A 25,250-nucleotide genomic window follows, 5' to 3' on the forward strand; every position below is an offset into this window, starting at 1 on the left:
TCTTTAGATTTTCAATAGATTTCCAATAGATTTCAGAATGAAATCTATTGGAAATCTGTTCCTAGTATGAGGCACACATCAGATAGATTCCTGTCAGATTCGACCTGACAGAAATCTATCTTATGGTCGAATCTGCTGCAAATCTATCAGTGTATGTTGCATATACTTATAGATTTGCAGCAGATTCGACCATCAGATAGATTTCTGGCAGATGCCTGTCAGGTCGAATCTGACAGGAATCTATCTGATGTGTGCCAGACACTAGGAACAGATTTCTAATAGATTTCAGAATGAAATCTATTGGAAATCGAACTAAATGCATTATTGGACCATTAGATCCAATGCAACTCTATGGGCCATCGATCTGCTGGCAGCAGCAGATCGACCTAGATCTTCCATCCTGTCAGATAGATGAATTCAATCGAAATCGGCCACAAATCGATCGAATGGGAAATTTTATAGAATCTATTTCTGATCGATCGATTCTATAGAAACGATCAATGGCTGAAATCGACCAGTGTATGGGCCCCTTAAGTTTGATTCCTCATTAAGGCTCCTTTCACACTATGTCCATTGTGTTGCAGTGCAATGGACAATATTATCACCTCACAACAAGATGTAATGATATTCCTAAGGGGCTATCACATTAGAGCTGTACTATGTAAATAGGTTTCACTTCTCTATGGGAACAGCTGAGTGATTTTTAGATACAGAGAAGGGTCTGAATAGAAGCAGGCTTACTTTATTCCTGTTCTTGGATGTTATTCTCACCCCCCCCCCCCCCCCCTTCCCCATTCAAAATGAGCCCTTCCTGGCTCTGTTTACTTTACACTGGACACAGTCCTCCATAGTAATATCCACAGTGAAAACTGTTCTCTGTAAATGTAATATTTTTTTCACATAAAAATGAACAGGCAGGTGCCTTTTCATTTTTATGTGAAAAAAATATTACATTTACAGTATTGCTATTTGCTAGTAATTCCTGGAAATATATGTGGCATTTTAGTTAACCTAGATAGCTGTCCATTAATACGTTGCTCTTTAATGCATTTTTTTTTCCCTTCCATAGCGGTGCATTGTGGAAAAGCTTCAGTTTTTCATCATAGTGTGAAATAGGCCATAGGGACATGGACACTGGACTGCACATCAGTTACAACTGACAGCAACTGTTGTGTAAAAGGACCCTTACATAACTGGATGGAGAATTTGTATTTCTCATTCAGTTACAGTTCTTCCAGTTAAATGATTTTGCCTTTCATTTGATATGGTGAAGAGCAGTACAAGTGTGAAGCAACCAGCATTACAGAGTAGGCTTTGTTTTGGAAGAGCAGTACTTGTTTCGGACCTGGATTCCTTTGTCCTGTTCTTACACAACCCCCTGTTCGTTCTGATTCTTAGTTTTGTATAAAGAAATATAATACTACTAAAAGAGTCTGTATGGCTGCTCCAGTTGTGCTAGCCTGCCCAGCAAATGACTGTGCTGATTACTTCCATACACTGTGACTAGCATGAGGGAGAAGTAATAATGCTGCACAGTGCCAACAGTCAGATGTGTGCCGACATTCTCCAACTATAGGCGGCAAAGTGTAATACACCAGCATGTGTAAAATATAGTTTCTATAATATTCCTTTGTTACCAAAGTTATCTGTAACTGTATTATATACCCCTATAAAGTTTTCTATTCCACCTATAGCAAGAGGATAGGAAAAAACGTTAATCAGTCTATGTGGTGTTGTGATACCTGTTCAATGCCTAGCACTACACCTTGCTATTGACCACCACTGACTGCTCAGGAAAGACTAGCACATGGGGTGGGCTTTCAACTCTGATTGTTATGGTTTTCCTCAAGACTGCTAGTGCTGGCGACAGCTTACTCTCCCATCTCTCAGTCCTCCATAAGCTTTTAATATACAGGTAAAGCTCTTCCGAAAGATCCCACTAATACATCCCATAACTGTACATACTGTTAGAAAGCTCATACTTACTCATAACAACCACTCAGTGTTCATTTTTTATTATTCTGGCAGCCACACAGCTGAAATAGGCCCGGTTGCTCTCGGTTACTGCCCCTTACATACCATAGTTCTAAACTGACTTCTAAAATAAGTCCAACTGCTTTCCTATGCAGAGACTAGTCCATCTGTATACGAAGTGACAGCAACAACAGCTAGCACAAAAACTGCTGATGGTTATGGCGAAACACAGCAAAGTCATCTTTGAGGAATCACAAACATTTACACAGGAGGAGCAGGAGAAAATCCATTTCTAGGAAAGAACAATGAGAACAATGGAATCCTCGCTACAGTCAGGCTCTCTGAAAAGTTTGTCTCATAGGAAGACTTGAGGGGATGAAGAGGAAAGCAGAGAAAGAAGCTGCAGACTTTCTGACAACTATCCGAGAGGAAATAAACAGCTCACCTTTCAGGAAAAACATTGCGTGTCCATTCCATGTAATGCCAGGGAATTGCGGAGCCCTCCAAGCACACAGTGCCGCACTACATACAGCTGTTCCCTAGCTCCCTTCATTCAGTATACAGTCCACACACACAAAACCGTGGCACCACTCCAGCTCGTGCTGTGAAAGGAAGCTGCCATCCAATCCTGTGTTATCTGAGCCAGACGTTTGGCATGTAACCCTCAGTGCTCTTCTCCAGCTGACTCCCCTCCATTCCAAAAATAAGAGCTAAGGAGAGACACAGGGAAAATGCTGCTGCCTCTCTATGGTTGGTGATAGCAGCAGCAGCCCAGGTCCAATTGTTCAATCTTATCTGTCAGCATTTTTCAGTGTTGTGTGCACAGGGCTTAGGCACGTCAAATGGAAGAGGCAGGAATGGTAAATCGCTCTTAATCCAACTCAACTGTTTGTTGTGAAACACTAACACAGCTCTTTGTGGATCATGCTTTTTTGTTTTCTTGTTCTGGAATGCCTGGCTTGTTTTCCAGTCCCCTGAGCACATTACTGGCACGCTGCTTTGTGTGAGCTTATCATATGGAATTCATTAGGACGTTTGCTGACAAGCAAAACTGAGCATAACATAAATATGAAGGATAAATAATAATACACAATCTATACAGAATATTAGCACCTAGCAAAAGAGGTCATTGGATTCCGGTAAATCTTTACTGCAGTGAGGGAGTCCCGCACACAACACCCCCAGGCCTGCACTTGTTGCATTCTCTATTGACACAGGGTGGTGGGACTTGGGAGAAAAAATCTGAGGTGTCCAATTATAAACAGCAACACTGTAGATCTGAGATGGTCACTCTTCTTTTTCAGCCAATACATTTACCTACAAGCAAGTGTAGAGATTTTCTGTTTCAATTTACTTAATTATAAAATAACATGCATATTTAAAGGCCAGAAGAGGGGAAATTGTTTCAAAATCAATTAACTTTATTTAACAATAACAAGCACATATTAAAGGGAACCTAAACTGAGAAGGATATGAATTTTTCCTTTTAAAATAATACCAGTTGCCTGACTCTCCTGCTGATCCTGTGTCTCTAATACTTTTAGCCACAGCCCCTCAACAAGCATGGAGATAAGGTGCTCTGACTGAAGTCATACTGGATTAGCTGCATGCTTGTTTCAGGTGTTTGATTCAGTCACTACTACAGCCAAACAGATCAGCAGGACTGCCCGGCAACTAGTATTGTTTAAAAGGAAACATCTATATCCCTCTCAGTTTAGGTTCACTTTAAGGCTAGAGAAATTGTGTGCATCTTATTGCTCATTTTTAACAGGGGCTTTATACAACAACTGGGGAATGCCTGTAACGTTATGTCTGTGGCTTAAAAAAAACTATTGCTGCATATCACAACTAACAGAAAAGTCCAAAAGCTAAAATTACTGTATTTATTATTTTGGCTGCTGGGTAACATGTCTCTGCTCTAAACTATGTTTGTAATAATAACTGACATCCATCTCGGTGTGCAGTCCCCAGGAAGTCCATTGTTCCACTTGTGAGTGCACTATGCTAATGAGTTGGTCGTTCAGTTGGTATGTGCCTGGAAAATACACGTCATGCAATTGCTTGGTCGTGCGGTCAGTCATGTTGTCCGGTTGGTTGTGCGCTTTTGTTGGACATGTGTATGAGCCTTTAGATCAGATCTCTCCTGATATCTGTTCTGATATGGAGTGGGGCACTAAGTGAGGTGGTAAACGATCGATAATAGGAAGATACTGACCACTAAAAAAAACCAGGGCTGTGGAGTCGGTCCAAAAATCCACCGACTCCGACTCCTCAGTTTAGGAATCCAACGACTCCGACTCCTCTAATTTGCATATTACAATTTTGTTGATTAAAAGTATGTAACATGAAATTCGTCTCTTAACTGCCAACGCTTAGGAATTTTACAAGACAACTGAAGTGAGAAGGATATGTAGACTACTATATTTATTCCCTTTAGACTAAAACTAGTCCTTGGTAAGAGTACTTGTAAAAGGTACAAACTGGAACAAAGAACATCTATCAGGCCCTAGGCAATGTAAGTGTGGGTACATGTAAGAGTGATGTGCAGGTACTCTGCAGGGGAATGAAGAGATTCTTCCTCTATTACACATTCTTCATGCACAATCTGAACCAGGTTTATGGGTGACAGACAACACCTCTGTGTGGATTCCCTGCAGCTCTGTGGGGAGTGCATATGTAGAGTATAGTACTACTGTGTAACAAAGTAAACCTGAGACAGATGAAATTAAAGTTTTATACATATCTGGGGCTTCCTCCAGCCGCCTTCAGGATAATCAGTCCCTCGTTGTCCTCCTCCACCACCTGGATCTTCTGCTATGAGTCCAGGTACTTGAGCCAGTCGGGCGTAGTGCGCATGCACACACTCCGCCGCCAGGAGCATACTACACCTGTGCAGCACTATTGCGCAGGTGCAGAATGTTCCTGGCTGTGGGAGCGGCATGCGGCCGGACAGCGCTTACTGGCTGAATTACCAGGACTCATAGCAGAAGATCCGGGTGGTGGAGGACAGCGAGGGACTGATTAGCCTGAAGGGGGCTGGAGGAAGCCCCAGGTATGTATAAAACTTTACTTTTCATCCGTCTCAGGTACCCTTTAATTTGTAGTCACCAAACCAAATTTTAACAACATATCAAATTATTTGATTTCATCAGCAAAGGGAGTGCATACATTTGCATAAATCAGCATCAGTGCAGAATTATTTCCATCTCATTGACCATCTCTATTAGTGACACAGCTACACATCAGGCTTTATTCTTACAGCATAGATGTTATTTAGTATATATAAGAGATTCCTGTGTACACATATATACAGTCACAATCAGATATGTATATCTGACCTTAAAAATACGGAGACTGCTTTATTGAAGCAGCACAAGTAACTAATTTTGATTGGTTTATTTCATTTTTGTGGACTAAGCACAGCTATTACTGTATATATACATCATTTTTAATGACTGTTATCTGAGAAATAAAACATTTTATCATATTTTCTATTTTAATTACAGTTACAAATTCATTAGGAGTCGGAGTCGGTGCATTTTTTCCCGACTCCGACTCCAGGCACCCAAAATTGCCCGACTCCACGACTCCGACTCCACAGCCCTGAAAAAAACATTAGGCCATCCATGTCAAATGACATGCAGCTGTCATCTATTTGAGTGTGGATGTCATGCTGAGGAGAAATCGGATACCCAACATAATGACTAGTACCCTACAGTCATTATACACATAGCTGCACACCTGCTGCCTGCTTGCCCAAAAACGTGACATTTCTCTTCCACACACACCAGGCATCTAATGTATTTATTTTACCTTACAAAATCACAAAGCTCTTTTTCAAAATATCTACTACAGTATGTAAAAAAATCCTCACCAGATATCTGTTAGACAGAAAACACCACAACTATATGGAAATATACACAAAGATAATTCTAATGAATGTACAGCAGAGAACCAGATAACTATAATGCAACCCTGCAAATGGATGTGTATTGGTGTAACAATAAGGGACGCAGAAGTTTCAATCATATCAGGGCCCCTGGATGTGAAGGGCCCACACACCCCCCCTCCTCCAGTCGATGCATTAGCGCTTTATTGGTGCTTTAGTGGTAATGATCACCTCTACACCTGCTTTCAATAGTAATTATTGTTAGCAAACCATTTCTTTCCTGCCTCTGTAACACTGGCTGTGCTCAGAAACATTTTGGTGGTTTCTATCATTCGATTATTATACTTAAAGTAAAGGGGTGGACCCAGTGTACACTGGGAACCATGGACCTGTAGCTACACCACTGGATGTGCGTTCTCCACTCCCCTGCACCTTAGGTTACCTGAAAGAACTGCTACCGTTTCAACCATCTCTGCGGAGCATGCACAGGCTTCTGCCAAGTCCTGCTGACTGCTTGGGGATGCAGGAAAATCCTGCCCATCTGCAGATGATGCACAGCAATATCCAAGGAACATGTTTGTACAGGAGAAAAACATCCAAAATGAATCAAATGATTGTTTGGATTGTCAAAAGTGTGAACAGAGGTTTAAATGGGTGCATGTTATTACGGCGCCAGACAATTCGGAGCAGGGCGAGCTAAATGACGGCTCTCCCTGCTGCCTCTAAACTCCCCAGTGGTGTTAAATACTACCCCTTCCGAGGGAGATGTAATCGGGGTCTGGCAAGCGACAGAACTCCAATTTACCATTATGCATTGCTGCTATGACGGCAACCAGCTTTGGCGCTTGGTAAAATGAGCTGCTCCGGTTTAAACAACATGAGTGGGAATAAGGAAGAATGCTATGCCTAGGAAATGTAGTTACAGGTTTATCAGTGCTCAAAGTGCAAATAAGCATAATTAGATTTGTAAAATACAGTAAATGTCAAAGCTCAGATAAAATTCCCAAACTCTACTAAACACTGCAGTTCTGAGAGTGAAAGTCTAGGCATTTAGCTGTGTCTTGTGATATATTATAATATGGAAGATGTACAATGAAGGGTTGGACATGGGGCTTTTAGGAATCAGATACTTGACTGAAAATAACAGTAGAACCAACCAACCACCAGCCACATATTCGTTTATGTCAAGTGAAACCCTTCTTATGCTAGGTACACACAATGAGATTATCTGGCAGATTTACTGCCAGATCGATTATTTCCAACATGTCCGATCTGAATTCTGATCGATTTACCAATCGGTTTTCTACAGAAGTGGATGGAAAATCGATCGGAAATCAGATCGGAAAAGTTGGAAATAATTGATCTGGCAGTAAATCTGCCAGAAAATCTCATTGTGTGTACCAGGCAATAAAACCTAAACAAAAACAAGAATGAGATATTAGACGTTAAACAAAGAGTCCATTTATATTAGTAATTTTTTTCTATATAAAACAGTGGAATTTGCATATACTATAAAACAGAAATGAAAGTGAGAGAACACTACTACCAACAAAGCTCTTAATAATTGCACAGAATAAAGCAGAGAGCTGAATATGTAATAAAACATTCCAAGGGATGAATAGGGATAGAATAAAATGCTTGAAGGGGCTAAGCCTTCAGACATTTCCTGCTGACTGTTCATGCTTCACCTGTCCTTGCATGGCCATAGGCTCTGGACAAAGACACAGCTCTAGGAGATGACTAAACAGAGGAGACTTGCTTCAACCTTTTAGGACAGCAATCATTTTGCCAAAAGACACACAGAACATTGACTGAAGATTAAAATTCCTAAAACTAATTTGAAATGTGACTGTTCTAAGGCAGACTGTAAGACAGAAATGAGCCCAGAGCAAAGATTTCATTATTAAGAGTGATACCTACATAGACTCCTAGGCTGGAACATTTCTCACAGGCTTTATAAAAGGGAACCCATGAGGTCTCTAGGTATTTCCAGCGTAGACACTCAACAAGATTAACACAGGTACTCGTACTTCACAAAACCATAAAAATTTAAAAGATAACCTCTAGGTACACAAGCTGGCTTTAACCCAGCCAGGGTGGCTGAGAAAGACCACCTCGTGCAAGAGTCTAGCATGTATGGGAGCCTCCCAACACCACGCGACCCCCAAGCACATTGCTCTACTACTCACCCTGCCCACTAGGAGCCCCTCCTTCATGTACAGCTTGACAACCCTCAGGTTGACATTGACTTACCGTATTTTGTAGTAAATCATAGCAATCATCCCTAAGAAGGTATGGTCAGAATAGTTTCCAGACAGACATAAGAAGTCAGTCTCCTGCTTAACCTGAAAACTGATGAATTTGGGAACTGTCATCATGTTTATAGTGTGAACCAAAGATGAAAGCCAACTAGAGATTAACAAGGCAAACTTAAAGGGACTTAAGCCAGGAATAAAAAAAAATCAGTTTAACTTTTCTGGGGCTTCTACCAGCCCCCTCCAGCCATCCCGTGCCCTTGTAGTCACTCACGGAGCCTCTGGTCCCCCACCACCAGCTAGTTTAGTTTTCGGTGACATGCCCCGACAGGAAGTCTGTGGGCTTTCTGCACCTGTGCATGCTTGGCCACGCGTATCCTTCGTGTTCCCATCCTTAATAGCATCCTGCACATGGTGCTATTGCGGACGGGAATGCAAAGAAAAATATGCGTGGCCAGGCCTGCGCAGGCGCAGTAGCCTGTCAGCCAAAACAAAACTAGCTGGCGGCGGGGGACAGCAGGATCCATGAGTGACTGCGAGGGCACGGGACGGCTGAAGGGGGCTGGTAGAAGCCCCAGGAAAGTAAAACTGATTTTTTTTTATTCCTGGCTTAAGTGTCCCTTTAATGGAAATGGAGCATTCCCCTTAAAAACCGAAAGCATTTGCGTGTGCCTCTCTTGTTACACTTATCTTATATGCAACAATTTTTGCTACTAATTTAGAGAAACAATATTTGAAGTTGGAAGTTCACAGCACACAGGCCTTTCTTTAGTAACAATTCCTGAAATGAAACTTCTATTACCATCTACAATGTTATCAGTTCAGGGGCTCTCACTGAATGTAGGTGGTGTTCCTACAAAGTACCATATATTGTCCATACTTTGTCAAAATAGCATACATTTAAAGTGAAATCAATGGACTCAATGTCCCCTTGCCTGCTCGCTTTGCTCGCTCGGCTGCTGGCCCGCTGCAGCACAATGAAAGCAAAGCACTATTTATGAGCGTTTTATTTTACTGTGCAGACGTAGTCCTGGACTCGCACCTGTGCAGTTCCCTCATTACTCTGCATCGCTCTGAGGAACTTCCGGGCTGCTGCAAAAAAGTGGGATAAGAGGACCAGGGACGGCAGGGACCCCTACGATACCGACCAATGCCAGGTCACTGAAAGGTAATCTAGCCCACCATGGGCTTTATCACACACGTTTCACACAGTCCAAGGGTACTTTAAAACACACCTGAACTGAGAAGGCTATGGAGCTCGACGTGTATATTTCCTTTTAAACAATACAGATTGCATGGCTGTCCTGCTCAGCTTTTGTCTCTAATATTCAGTCATAGGCCCTGAATAAGCATACCAATCAGGTGTTTCTGACAGAAGTCAGACTGAATTAGCCACATACTTGTCTCAGGTGTGCAATTCAGACATTGCTGAAGCCAATGAGGTCAGCAGGACAGCCAGGCAACTGGTGTTTAAAAGGATATCAATATGGCAGCCTCCATACCCCCATACCTCAGTTCAGAAATGCACTGTTAGCAAGGAGCTCTGTCATGATAAGAGTCACTGTACCTGTGCTAACTTATGCTAGGAGCACACCATAGAATTTTGTGTTAGATAGATGGTTCAATAGATCAGGGCAGCAAGGTGGCATAGTGGTTAGAGCTTTCGCCAGCCAGTTCAACATCTGCATGGAGTTTGTATGAGTTTCCTCCAGGTACTCCAGTTTCCTCCCACATCCCAAAAACATACATACAGATAGGTTCATTAGCTTCCCCCCCAAATTGGCCCTAGACTACAATACATACACTACACGATACATATATACATAGACAGAGGACTATGGTAGGGATTAGATTGTGAGCCCCTCAGAGGGACAGTTTAGTGACAAGACAATATTCTCTGTACAGCACTGCGGAAGACGTTGGCGCTATATAAATACTAAATAATAATAATAATCATTTCCATTAAGTCCGATATTATTTTCGATCGTTTTTCTGGTCAATTTCTCATAGGAGTGAATGGAAAGTGAGAAAAGATAAGAGAATGGAGCAGGAAATTGATCGGAAAAAGAATCAGAAATCGATCGAATGCAGAATCGACCTCAAAAAGGAATCATGTGTTCCTAGTATTACAGACCTCCTATGCCTGTGCTACTCACCCATCTACAAGGATTAACTGCTGCACTACTTCAGAGACCACTCTGCTTCCCCTGTCCATTATCCACATTACTGAAAGCACACACCATGCAGTCCTACTCAATATTAGGACTTGTTGTCATTGGAGAAAGGGGGATCATTGTGTCACTATGAGCGTGACCATTGGCATCTAGCCCAAGGCACTTAAATGATCAGAAATGGCCAGGAGCTCAGCCACACTGAAACTTCTACCTGGGTGAAAACTATCAACGCTGTTAGCAATTTAAACTTTTCATTCTCTTGGGACAACAATGCTCTGATATGGATTAGAAGCATTTATTTGAATAAAATATACAATAACAATGTCCAGCCAGGCAGCTATAAACCAGTTAGGTGAGAAGTAAACTGTCCAAACAGCCTTCAGCCAGCAAACTCCTGACAAGGATGAAGAAAGAGGGCAATTTGTAAGCACTTCAAGAGAAGCCAAACCGGTGTGTCTGCTTGTAAACCGAACACTTCTACATGTACCATTTTCATAGACATTCAATGTAAAAATGGCCTACAAGTTATTGGTTTAGTTACAGAGCATTTTATAGTATTTTAAAACAAAAACAAACTGTTAGGATTAACATTAAAGATCAATATTTACTAGTTTGAATAACTTGGAGCTATCTGTGAAAAAAATAATGTAAGTATCAGCAACCCGAGACCTTTACAAGCTAATGACTTCACTACATACCTTGAGAACATCTTACAGCAGAAAGCAGCTCTCACTGCTTCATAGCAGAGGTTTTCTGACCTGCTACAAAAGGTGTAGCCCAAAGTAATAAAATACAATAAAAATAGAATACAGCAGATTTAGACCAATCACTACAATCTAACAACCGATGTGACCAACCCAACCGATGTGCACCAAGTCTGCCTGAACAGTACATCTTGCCTTTGTTTGTGCTTATGTAATTGATGCTGATCCATAAAAATCATTGCAGAGAGCAGGACAGACAGAGGCTGATGTAGAAAGACAGGTGCAAATAAACACAAGTAAAGTGGAAGCTTTCCAAAAATGAACCAACGACCTTTCATCCAAACCAAGTTTACAAATGCTTGATCTGGGCATCTGTTCCATTTTGTCTTCCTTGCACCTGCCTTGCACCATAAAATAACTCTACAAGACAGGCCAGTTATCACAACACAGAAAATGCTTAAACATAGTATAAAAACCTTGTAAGGTACATACAAAAACAGAGTCTTACCTGGTCCATTAAACAGATTATGAATAGCTGGCTTTTTTAAAGTCACACGAGCAAGGCCACATCTGTAGAGCAGCACTTGCTCCAAAAGTCTCTCTGAATGCAGCATGACCTAGCAGGGCAGAACTAGCCAATCACATGCAAAGAATCCTGCTCACCCTGTTGACCAGGTAAAACAAATACCTTTTATGCAAATCTCCTCCTCCTCTGTCTTCCAAACTGTGAAAAGACCACACACAAGTACAAGAGTTGTCAGTGGTCTCAGGTATTGGAAACATCCTTATACTGGCTGTATACCCATGCATCAATTTTATCAATCCTATGAATAAATATATTCCTACAAACGTAAGTGGAAGCGTGCTATCAGGGTGAAACAGCAGGTGCAATCCAAACATCACGGACCTGCATTCCACAAAAAGGCATCACAAAAATGTATTGTTTATATTTGCTCTTAGTAAAGGCATTTCTGGAGTGCATTTGCTATATGAAATGCGCACTTCCCATGTAAGTATTGGTTTGCCTTCAAAATTCTTTCCTGTAGTCTAGCATGAAATGGTCCATATATATTAAACAGAGCATTGAGTAAAATGTATGTATGTTTACCTATTTATCAAAACTCAGACTATTTATATAACAACTCAAACATGATATGTACAAGTACCATAGAAGGTTATTTCAGTTCAGAAACAAAATGTACACTCAGTTCAGAAACAGAATGTACATTCATGCATTATAATCAAAGATCTTTGAGGGAGATGTGAGGTTGCTGTGCACACATGATCTAACTGCCCTCAGAAGAGTGTCTTGACCTGCTACCACATAAACATGTATGCAAGGCTTGACCAAGCACTTATGTCTATAGGGAGGGGAGGGGCTAATAAAGAGAGCTGCTGGCAGATATTGCACAATTAACTCCTGATCCCTGCCAAGCGACAGTACTTGTACGTGTGTACGAGGCTTTAGATTTATAATAAACTAGTTGACAGGCCGTCCATTTAAAAAATGGGTGTTAAGCCTCAACTGCAACCACCACTCCCCCGCAACGCACGCCAGCTGCGATCCGCACGCGCTCGCAAATGTATGCCCATGACCCATGACGTACGCGCATGGTCGCAACTCGTGCACATACTCATCTCCCCCCCCATGCACACCAGACACGATGCACAGGGACAGGGACACAGGAAGATGAAGGAAAGGGCAATTATTATATAGGATTTCCCATTGAAATCAGTATCTGCCTGAGTAGGCAGCACAATAGTTGGGTTATATAGTTAGTTAGCCAGCAAGTGTCTTTGTATGTAAAGTGGGTTAGAGGAAGCTAGCCACAAGCTGAGAACAATTGTGCTCAGGATAAGCAGGATAATCGTTATCTGCTAAAAAAAATCCTTACCTTCTTTAAAAAATCATCACAAAGGAAGTCCCAGGGAACACAAAGCAATCATAGCCACACCTCATTTGCCAAGACATTTATCAGTATTACCTACACAACTACCTCTTTATGTCACATCTAATATGTAATATGTAGTGTAGGTAGGAGACTCAGATAGTGCATTTACACTGTATCATTGTGTGCAGAATCATTCTGCATGTTGCTGCCCATACAATTCTATGGGCCTGTTCAAAGTACTGCATTTTCAAGAACTGCATTATTCCAACTCACTGCATTAAGTTTCTAGATAACACATACAAATATGTTCACATCCATAGACAATGGCTTAGGCTTTGAAATAATGTGTTTTATAATGGCGTGCGGTATGCATTGCAGTACACACACTAAAATGCATGTGTTATGCAATGCGTACCGTGTGAGTGCAGCCTTACTGGTCATACCGAACTTCTTTGTTTTCTATTGGCTACTAATATACATCCACACTACAATAGCATTCTGCAAAATAATTACTTGCTTGTGTTTTTTTCTCAGTGGCAAATCTACAGGGGACACAGGAAGTGCAGTTCTCCAGGGCAGTTTATGCAGAGTGCAAAAATTATGCTAAGGTGCTGAGAGAAAAGAGACTACTAGTATTGATCATTTCAGCTGATCATAGGCAGCAAAAAAAAAAAAAAAAAAGAACATTCATTATCAGAACAAAAATCATCTATTTCGGTTGAAAACCTGATCCACTGTGTTATTTTTTTTTGTTTTTTTTGGCTGAGGAGACTGAGAACCTTGTGTTTCAGTCCCATGCAGTCTTTCAAACTCAGTGTCTGAATTTGACAGTAGCTGAGTGATATACGCAAAGCACTCCCTCTATACTGTCCATTTGGCCAGGTCCAGGTTTTCTTCCTCTAAATATAAATCATACATTGCCAACCTCACAATACCGTATACGGTAGGTAGGAGGTTACATTTTTAAAGCGGAGCTGTAGGTTTATTTGACATAACAATACGAAGAGCATATCTACAAAAGCGCCACAATGAAGAAAGGGGCGCGAGATATTGCGGATAGTAGAAAATATGTATATGGTATGCAGTGTTCTCCCCAGAATCTTTTAGCCAGGTGCTCCAGCCGGCTAATTTTGGCGAGTACCCGGCTGTCATCGGCTCGCCTCGTCATACTCCACTTCCTCCTTCTATGCTGTAAGCAGAGTAGCAACGGCATTCCCCCGGCCGTGCCCCACCCAGCTACTTTTTCATGCCACCCCGCTGGAAAACATTTCTGGGGAGAACACTGGTATGCTATGCAGATCTTCTGCTATATATAATGGAGTATCAGTAGCGTTTCCCATATTCTACTATCACCCTGTGTTATCCTATACTCACACTAACCTTCCCTGCATCTATGCCTAAGGCTGGGAATACACTGGTCAATTCTGGCGCTCGATTCTGCGCCCGCTCAATTCTCTTATCTTCCGCTCGTTTTTCTTATCTTTTATTCAATTCACTTTAATGAGAAATCAAGGGGCAAAACGATCCAACGGTGATCGGACATGTCGGGAATTATCTATTGAGCCATCTTAATGGCTCCAAATCGAGCCGTGTATTTTCCAGGGCTGTGGAGTCGGAGTCGGAGTCGTGGAGTCGGGCAATTTTGGGTGCCTGGAGTCGGAGTCGGGAAAAAATGCACCGACTCCGACTCCTAATGAATTTGTAACTGTAATTAAAATAGAAAATATGATAAATGTTCTATTTCTCAGATAAAAGTCATTAAAAATAATGTATATATACAGTATATATACAGTAATAGCTGTGCTTAGTCCACAAAAATGAAATAAACCAATCAAAATTAGTTACTTGTGCTGCTTCAATAAAGCAGTCCCCGTATTTTAAGGTCAGATATACATATCTGATTGTGACTGTATATATGTGTACACAGGAATCTCTTATATATACTAAACAACATCTATGCTGTAAGAATAAATGATGTGTAGCTGTGTCACTAATAGAGATGGTCAATGAGATGGAAATAATTCTGCATTGATGCTGATTTATGCAAATGTATGCAATCCCTTTGCTGATGAAATCAAATAATGTGATATGTTATTAAAATTTAGTTTGGTGACTACAAATTAAAGGGTAACTGAGACGGATGAAAAGTAAAGTTTTATACATACCTGGGGCTTCCTCCAGCCCCCTTCAGGCTAATCAGTCTCTCGCTGTCCTGCACCACCCGGATCTTCCGCTATGAGTCCTGGTAATTCAGCCAGTCAGCGCTGTCCGGCCGCATGCCGCTCCCACAGCCAGGAACATTCTGCACCTGCGCAATAGTGCTGCACAGGTGTAGTATGCTCCTGGCGGCGGAGTGTGTGCATGCGCACTACGCCTGACTGGCTCAAGTACCTGGACTCATAGCAGAAAATCCAGGTGGTGGAGGAGGACAACGAGGGACTGATTATCCTGAAGGCGGCTGGAGGAAGCCCCAGATATGTATAAAACTTTAATTTCATCTGTCTCAGGTTTACTTTGTTACACAGTAGTACTATACTCTACATATGCACTCCCCTCAGAGCTGCAGGGAATCCACTGAAAATGCTGTGCACATTGAACACAGAGGTGTTGTCTGTTTACAATCTCCTCATTCCCCTGCAGAGTACCTGCACATCATTCTTACATGTACCCACACTTACATTGCCTAGGGCCTGATAGATGTTCTTTGTTCCGGTTTGTACCTTTTACAAGTACTCTTACCAAGGACTAGTTTTAGTCTAAAGGGAATAAATATAGTACTCTACATATCCTTCTCACTTCAGTTGTCTTGTAAAATTCCTAAACGTTGGCAGTTAAGAGACGAATTTCATGTTACATACTTTTAATCAACAAAATTGTAATATGCAAATTAGAGGAGTCGGAGTCGTGGAGTCGGAGGAATCCTAAACTGAGGAGTCGGAGTCGGAGTTGGTGGATTTTTGGACCGACTCCACAGCCCTGGTATTTTCAGCATAACACTAACCTCTCCCCGACCTACACCTAATACTGCCGCCATTATTACCATTAATTAGGGATTACCATTAAAGTGGACTTGAACTCTTGCAAAGGACACAAGGAAAACATAACATAAATGCACCCTGTAAGTATTTAAAGCGGGATTGTCACCATAAAAAAAAAAAGTAAAATCACATTTCAACAGCAACTGGACTGAGTGTATTAAGTGATAAAGATGCTAATCCAGCATTCAAAACTTTTTCTGCTGTTATGATTTGGAGGTATCCCATACTTAAGGAGCACTGGCCCTAAAGTAGTCAGTGCCAAACAGTTGCATGCTGGGGGTTCTTTTTATCTATAATATATTCCTCCTCTTGCATTTATTTCCCTGCCTAGCTGCTTATCTGAAACACGATCCCCTGCTCACTTGTGTTTACAAGCAAGGCTGAGGTGACTCAGCGATTGGAGAAGAAAAGAAAAAAGTAAAGGGCAGAAATGAAATGAGGATTTAGCCTAAATTGTGGGCAAAAGACATGGCCCCCACCAGGAGCAGAATTATTTTCATTTACTATATAAAATTCACTGAAATCAAAACATGGACAGTACAATACATGTGTTATGTAAGTAGATCAAGTATTTACCGGTATCTACTTATATATATTTATATATGTGTTTTTTTCCCTGGCATAGTATAGCTAATCCTGCTGCTTTAAAGAGTTTAGCCTGTGTAATTCCCCCTAATTTGTGTCTAATCACTAGTAGTTATTTGAGCTCCCCGTGTCACATGACTGCCTATGGCAGATAAGAAGATAAGCCCATTTGAAAGTACAGGCTGTTAACAATATGTCTGCTTCCATGAATCAGGAAGTAGAAACAATGCAGATTTATTTTAGGATTTGTATCAGCTGTAACAAAGAAATGTTTTTGTTTAAAGGTTATTATGCTGTTGTGTATCTTTTAGAGCAGAGAGGAAGTTCTGAGTTCAGGTCCACTTTAACATGATGTGCCCAAATGTAACAAGCCTGCGTCTATGTCTAATCTATAACCGCTAAGTTAACGTTGAAAATATAGCTGCACCCAAAATGACTCATGCTATTATTTTCTACTTTGATATGTGTAGATGCTGCTTATTTATTACAATACTTACAGGATAGCTGTAGATTTAGAGCAAAGTACATATTCATTAATCCCACAGTATCATCAGTATTGTGAAAACCAGTATCTTACCCCATAAATAGGTATCCAGATCTGTGCTTTCGGTCACAGAGACCAACATGCTGGCAGACAGGTAAGCTAATTATCCAGACAAGTCCAGACCTCACACTTTGCAATATCCGCCCACAAATCAGAATCATGTGACCTGAACTTTTAACGCAGAATCGAGGTATTGTGAGGTATTCATTTGCATATATGGTACTTATCCGTTAGCCGGGCGCATCCGGCAGGTGGCGCTGTTGATGTTAATTCTAATCATAATTACTTCACGTCAACCTGTGAATGTAAACCGCCGGATGCGCCCGGCTTAAACAGATCAAGCCGCCAGCTTGCTTCGTGAGTGTCTCGCTCTCCTCCCCCTCTTGCCCTCTCTCGTATGAGCCTTGGGGAGGGGACATGCGTGTCCCCCCAGAGTCGTTCGTCGCGGCATTGCGACGAACGACTCTGGGGGGACACGCATGTCCCCTCCCCAGTGTTCTATAGGAGAGAGGGCAAGAGGGAGAGAAGAGCGAGACACGAAGCAAGCCGGCGGCTTGATCTGTTTAAGCCGGGCGCATCCGGCGTTTACATTCACAGGTTGACGTGAAGTAATTATGATTGGAATTAACATCAACAGCGCCACCTGCCGGATGCGCCCGGCTAACGGATAAGTACCGCATATATTAATACTTTGGTATGGTACAAGTATAAAATAGTTTCTCTGCAGTTGGACTGCAGCATTACTTGGACAACTAATCAGAAGTTATAAAACTCCTGTGTGGTTGGAAAAAAAAAAATCACATCTGAGTGCAGGGAACCGATAAATTCACCAGTTCATTATTTGTCTGTGTAAGGAGCTGTATACCTTAAAAATAAATTAAAAAAAAATAACGAAAAAATAAATAAATACATCCATGTAACAGAGAGACAGTTAAAGGAGTACTGTGGGGGGGGGGGGGGGGGGGAGAGTTGAACTTACCTGGGGATTCTAATTGTCCCACGCAGAGGTCCTGTGCCCGCACAGCCATTTCCAGAATTTGCGGAAGTTGGAAAACCACTGCGCCTGCACGTCCTCGCTCCCACTGACGTCACCAGAAGTGTATTGCGCAGACCCAGTACAGTCTGCGTCTGCACAGTATGCTCCTGGTGATGTCAGTAGGAGCAAGGACAAAGCCTTGAGACGCAGTGGTTTTCCAATTTTAAAGTCGGAAATTCCAGAAGTGAACCGGAGGCGGGGACCAGAGCATCGGTGAGTGGCTGTGCGGGCACAGGACGCCTGCGGGGGACCGTTAGAAGCCCTGTGTAAGTTCAACTCTTTTTTCCTCCTACCCCCCTACAGAAGTCCTTTAAAGCTTTTACTGTAGATTTCAAAATTTGCATCCAAAATTATGCTATGAGATTCCAGGATAGTCCTAGTTATGGTTAGGACTATAATTGTTTAATTTTCACTTCAGGTTTGCTTTAACATGTATGGACACTTTCCCACACATTAATGGCTGTCCTGCTGATCCTCTGCCTCAAATACGTTTAGCAATAAACCCCGATCAAGAATGCAGATCAGATGTTTCTGACTGAATTTTCAGCATTTTTTCAGATGGATGTTTCAGAGAGTACTGATGCATAAAGTATCAGCAGGACAGCCAGCAACTGGTTTTGTTTAAAGCGGATCCGAGATGAAAAACTAACTATAACAAGTAACTTGTCTATATATCGTAGCTAAAGTTTAGAACAGCTTTAATAGAATAAGAATATTTCTTCCTGTGATACAATGACAGTAGACCTGTGGTTTGTAAACATTACACAGAGGCAGGCTTATCTGCATCTTGAGCAAAGAAAATGAATCCCCCCTCCTACTCCCTCCTCCCCTCTGCCTCTGAAATCTCTGGCTAGTAATACCTCCCCCTCCTCCTGCCTAGACTGAGCTCCCATGAGCCCTTGCTACTGTCTGAAAGTGCCTTGGCTCTCTGAAAACCTGTGGGAGTGGTTTATTTAGTTTATAGGGAATTAGAGCATTAAAACAAAAACAAAAAAGTATTTGGCTTGAGGAATGCCCTGTAAAAAATAGGGAAGGAACACAATTATGCAATGAGTAAAAGTTTGTCTCGGATCCACTTTAAAAGGAAAAAATATGGCAGCCTCCATATCCCTCTCACTTCAGATGTCCTTTAAACATGCCTGCTGGCCTCTAAAGTAGCTCAATAGTTCCAGCTAAGTCATTGGCCAAGTTTTGCTGAAGCCGTGGTTTACTTTATCTGAGGACTTAAAATAATATCTGTGATAAAAGGCAGACTGTCAGGAGATGCTATAGGAGTGTACTGGCTTAGCAGGTGCTTTACACTTTCTCCCCCATGCAGTGCAATGGATTGTGCAAGATCCTGACAAGAAACCCTCCTCCTCATTCCAGTGTAATCCATAGTAGAGTACAGCTCCTCTACACCTGGCTCCTATGCAAATGTATGAACATCATATGAAAACACACAGACATCTGATCACCAGCCTGACATGCATCCTCAGGTGAGCAATTAACATAAATGGCTGCAATGGACACACTTTGGTTGTAGCAGAATTACTCAGGAGTACGCCCAGCATACTCACCCCTGTGCAATGATTTACAGACGTCTCGCCTTCTATGTGCACACAGTGCTGATTTTACTGGCATGTAACAGGAAAGATGAGAGTCACCAGATAACAACTATCAAAAGACCTGGTTTATAACAGGCAAACTGATGCTCACAAAGACAAAAGTAATGACTGACATGCAAGTCTGGATTTCATAGCTAGTGGCAGAATAAGATTTCAGCCTACACAGATGATGGTGAGGTGAGCTCTGAAGGCACAATACAGCTATCCTCAAGGCTTTGCAACTGTTGGCTCACTCAACCAGTGTCACAAGCACTGCTAACTCCAATTTATCAGTAGGGTAGGTACTGTGAAAGGGCACATATACACACACATACACACACAATTACTGTCACAGGGATTGCGACCCAATCCTTTGGACAACAGTTCAACCGTTCAGAGGTGAATCATAGACATGTCGCTAGCCTAAAGGTTAGCAACTTATCTGTTGCTATGGGGTGCGTAGGATGGAGGACAGTACTGCAGACACGAGCAGCTTTGAGCAGGTGTGGTGAGAGAGGAGGCAGGCCAGTCAGGCATTGTCTGACCGCTCTCATTAACCCCTGTAGGAAAAGGGTTGAGCGGCAGTGTTGTATACAATACAATAACATCAATACATAGTTGCAGCCTGGACTGGGTTACAGAAGAAATACTGAGGCGTTCGTAAATGCCAGACCAAACAGGTGGCTTTTCAGTTTGGACTGAAGGGTGAATGGGTGGGAAGAGTTTGGGCAGCAGTCTCTCCTAGTCTACATACGACAGCCTGTCTATCATTGGGTGATTACAAGCAACAATGGCAGTCACATGACAGGCAATATAAAGGCATTCATGCACTTTGATTAGTAAAGCTACGCACATTTGCTAAATTTTTTATAGAGGACAAATGCTCTTGTTTATCAATAGTGAAGCTCTAGCATCAGTGCAGCTGTCTAATTACATCGTTTAGTGATCCCCATGCTGGAACACTAAATAACCAATATGAATTACTGCTTTAGCTAGTATGATGATATTTTGCAGAGCACCTGTAATAGTGAACACTAAGATAGAAAATCATTACTACGGTATATACAGTAAATGATTATGAATTGAATGAACACTTGCCGTTTTTTCTATATGGTTAACTGTTCCTAAGCTTTTGGAAACGTGTTTGGGGGTACTTATCCGTTAGCCGGGCGCATCCGGCAGGTGGCGCTAATTACTATTCCCCCTCCAGGCCGACATGGATAGTAGGGAAAGATGCAACTCTGGTGGAGTTTTGTCGCCACCTAGAGGATGCGCCCGGCTAACGGATAAGTACCTGTTTAGGCTTACTATAGATAGCATACATACCATATGCACTCTCTAACTTCTGATGTTTGTGTTTCAAAACATTTTTGAAGCAAATTTTTTTGAGGGACGTGAAGCTACACAAGGCTTTTTGTTGCATACATTAGTCATCAGCCAAATAATTCAAATGTGGTCATCTACCATTCTTCCAAGTAGAGTCTCGTGCACAGGATATGTATAGACAACAGATTTGTACTCAAAATGATCCTTTGGTGTGACAGACGTCTACTGCAAGGTACCAACATTATTATCATTAGTATTTATATAGCACCAACATCTTCCGCAGTGCTGTACAGAGTATATATTAACTTGTCACTAACTGTTACTCAGAGTGGCTCACAAGCTAATCCCTACCACAGTCATATCATTTGTATGTATCGCAGTCTAGGGCCAATTTTAGGGGAGGCCAATTCATTTACCTTTATGTTTTGGGGATGTGGGAGGAAACTGGAGTGCTCAGAGGAAACCTACACAGACACATACAAACTCCATGCAGATAGTGCCCTGACTAGGATTCGAATCAGGGACCCAGCGCTGCAAGGCGAGCATGCTAAACCACTGTTCCACCGTGCTGCCCAATATATAGTTAACAGTTTACAAATGGTGGTGTGAGATGCAATCAAATGTCCCTACCACACAATGGTGGCTAATTTGGTCATAATTTACAAACGAGCCGGTTTTTAAGGATGAAGAAAGAAAACTCACAAACACAGGGAGAAAATACAAATTGTAAGAAGAAAAAAATGCAGATCCCAATATGGATGTCAGGGTTGGACATCCATGTAAAGCTACACAATCAATGTACTGCAACATATAAGAGCTTATTCAACAAAGTAGTGCAAAAAAACAAGACCTGATGTAAAGCCAAACAGATTTCAGATAACCATCATATTGTCAGCGAGAGATGAATTGTGACTGGATAGTTTCGGTGACCTTACATTGCTCTAGTAACAAAGTAGCGATCCCAAAGCTGTTTACACTACACAGACTCTTGATTTTCCTTGGCCCAAGAATAGTTTGGGATAGCCTCATCCTGAAATGTGAAGTGTGTACAGATGCCCTTTGATGTTGCCCTCTCATCCAGTGATCAGCCAAGTAGGCAACTCTAGGCTGATGGCTACTGTTATTGCACCTACCTCAGAGGAGGTTCTCACAGTAGGACACCATTCACACATCCTCCCCTCTCCATATAGCAGTACATTCTGCACATCTGGAAGCCAAACCGAATATGTTCACAGCTCTCATTCAAAGCCTGCTGCTGATAGCTGTGGGCTGCATAAGGTTGAAAGTGTGTATGTAGCACTGGACAGCTATGCAGGTGGGTCAGATAAGATTGTATGACTTAAGGTAACCATACACTGGTCGATTTGCCATCAGATTCGACCAACAGATACATCCCTCTCTGATCGAATCTGATCAGAGAGGGATCGTATGGCTACCTTTACTGCAAACAGATTGTGTACCGATTTCAGCCTGAAACCGTTCACAATCTGTTGCGGTGGTGGTGGTACTGCCGCCGTTCCCCCCGCCCGCATACATTACCTGCTCCGCCGGCGCGACTCCAGTCCCCAGGTCTCCGCTGCTCTGTCTCCGCTCTGGTCTCCGGGTCCAGCATGCTTTACTTCTTCCTGCCCGGCAGGAAGTTTAAACAGTAGAGCGCCCTCTACTGTTTAAACTTCCTGCCGGGCAGGAGGAACTGAAGCATGCCGGAGACCAGCGCGGTCACGGAGCAGCGGTGACCGGGGGTACTCGTGCTGGCGGAGCAGGTAATGTATGCGGCTCTATTGCGTCGGTCGTTGGGTACTCGGACGCCGCTAGCGACGCGCTCCCTACCCGCGGGCGATCGACGGTAATTTTCCGCACGGAGCGATCAACGGGATCGGACTAAATGGATCGAAATTCGGCGTGTAGCGCGAATGATTGGCAGCAGATTCGATCCCAGTGATCGCATCTGCTGTCGACACGGCGGCAAATCGGGCCAGTGTATGGCCAGCTTTAGCCCTGCATTTTGGCCTCTACATTGGTACAGATGCTGGAGGCAGCCAGCATATTTTAGAAAGTAGGGGGGAAAGACTAGTCTTTCAGTTTTCTGCGCGCGTTTCTTTGCATACGTTTTCTGCACACCAAGCGTGTTTCTATGCAGGAAAACGCGCACGTTTTTTCACAGCAGCTGATGTAATTGATAGAGAAAACCGACAAAATGTGCAGAGTCATCAAGCAGAATGTCAGTTTTTTTTTTTCTGCGCGCGAACATCATATTGTGAACTAGCCCATTGATTAACATGTGTTCTCTTTCTGTGCAGAAAACGCGCAAGTGCGTTCCCTGCCACAAGAACGCAGCTAATTTATACATTAAAACTGAACTCCAGGCAAAAAGCTAAGTGTAAGCTGAAATATGTATTTCTGTCATGGACCTGTTCAAGGGTCCTGCACAGCCCAGCCAGACAACTAAGGAAGAAAACAGATCCCACTTTTCTTTTATTTTTCCTTTAAGATTTTTATTGAAGATTTTTGCAAAACATGAGGATAATGAACGCATGCCAGCAAGTGCAGGCAGTTTGGAGAATTGTGACTGACCAGTAACTACCAGCAACTTAAAGCGGACCCAAACCAAACTTTTTTAATTCAAAATATTTAGTTGCACCACTCTGACACATACAAAGATAAATTAACACTCCTTCAAGCCTATGAGCATTTCAGTGCATGCTTTTCACCCTTCTCTTTTCATATCTAAGGTTATACAGGTGGCAGCCATTAGCAATTCTTCCTTTGCCAGACACCACCTACTCCACCAGTTTGCCGGATTCTGTCCCGGCAATATGAAAGGAAGGGAGGAGTTCCTCCAATACATGTAAAATATTTTATATTTGTCATCATGCAGCTGAAAAATTATGATAATTTAGAAAATAGATTTTATTTCTGAAATCTTATATTTTTAATTTGAGCAATCATAGCTCTCTGCTGCTATAGGCAAACTTCAGTATACAACACTGCTCTTCCTCCCACCTCCAGTGTGAGAGCTGTTGTGCAAGGATCTGGAGGACACATTCAGATACCTATGTTATCTGTATTTAAAAAAAAAATTTTTTAATACAAAAAGGATTAAATGGTGTTTAAGGTTCCACTGTAAGCCTAAACTAGATACAAAATGTTTCTCAACTGAAATAACCTATTCATTACAAGGCTTAAAGGATAAATATGCTTAATTACAAGTCACTCAGTCCTGGGCTGTGCAGCAATTAGTAAACAGAATAGAGTACTTGTATTCCTATTTCTGTATTACCAGTATGTGCTCATAAGTGGTGGCTGTTGGATGTGGGTTTTGTCCGAGTTGCACTCACTCTCTATATGAGTCAGGTCACTGGACACCCAGCCAGCGTTCACCCATCCCCAGCTTTGGCACCTCAATGAATGTCAGTGTGTGTCCTGACTGCTTATGAGGCCTGGACCTAGCAAACAGTGTGCCAGTGCCAGGCAGGACAGACAGTGGGAGAGGAACTTTTAAATATGTAAAAGGTAATTAATTCTATTAAGTACATTGCTGCAGAGCCAGAGATGCTGAGTGCAGAATAATGAAATGGTCAGAACGGCTCAGATCACAGCCCAGCCTTCCTTATTGGCTCTGCATCTTGCTGACCCAAATGCTTCCTGCTGTATTCAGTGGCGGTAGACCTTGACTGCCAATAAATTAACATACCCCTCCCCATCACAAAAGGGGGGAGGGGGGGTCTCTAAACTCAAAGAAAATTCCTGGCACTGTGTTTGCCACTGTGAAGAATAAACAAGAAAAAAAAATAAAATAAAAAAATTGCCTGAACGAAGGGGGTATCGGGAATACAGCAATCAGTACGCTGGGATCTCTATAGGTCAATGGCCCACGCCCCAATAAAACTTTACATTTAAAGCGGATCCGAGGTGAACTTTTACTCATTGCATAATTGTGTTCCTTTCCTATGGTTTATAGGGCATTCCTCATGCCAAATACTTTGTTTTTGTTTTAATACTCTAATTCCCTATAAACTAAATAAACCACTCCCACAGGTTTTCAGAGAGCCTTGGCAGTAGCAAGGGCTTATGGGAGCTCAGTCTGGGTAGGAGGAGGAGTTACTAGCCAATGATTTCAGAGGCAGAGGGGAGGAGGGGGGGGGATTAGGTTTTTTTTCACAGTCTGGGTGCTGATGGTGCAGATAAGCCTGCCTCTGTGTAATGTTTACAAACAACATGGCTGCTGTCATTGTATCACAGGAAGA

The 25,250-nt window shown here is 42.3% G+C and overlaps 1 protein-coding gene across 4 annotated transcripts in view; it reads right to left on the reverse strand.

Moving 5' to 3' along the window:
* The window catches only part of NHSL1 (NHS like 1), a 255,484-nt gene that overhangs the window by 106,612 nt on the left and 123,622 nt on the right, over positions 1-25,250 (reverse strand). Inside the window, exon 1 of one of the 4 annotated variants that reach the window (XM_068231672.1) lies at positions 2,420-2,792. The exons of the other annotated variants lie outside the window; for them this stretch is intronic. Coding sequence (XP_068087773.1) covers positions 2,420-2,435 — 16 coding nt within the window. The 5' untranslated portion in view covers positions 2,436-2,792. Of the gene's footprint in view, positions 1-2,419; positions 2,793-25,250 lie in introns of those variants that run through there. 4 annotated transcript variants of the gene reach the window in all.

The sequence above is a fragment of the Hyperolius riggenbachi genome, chromosome 4, assembly GCF_040937935.1.
Source record: "Hyperolius riggenbachi isolate aHypRig1 chromosome 4, aHypRig1.pri, whole genome shotgun sequence".
In the NCBI taxonomy this organism is placed as follows: domain Eukaryota; kingdom Metazoa; phylum Chordata; class Amphibia; order Anura; family Hyperoliidae; genus Hyperolius; species Hyperolius riggenbachi.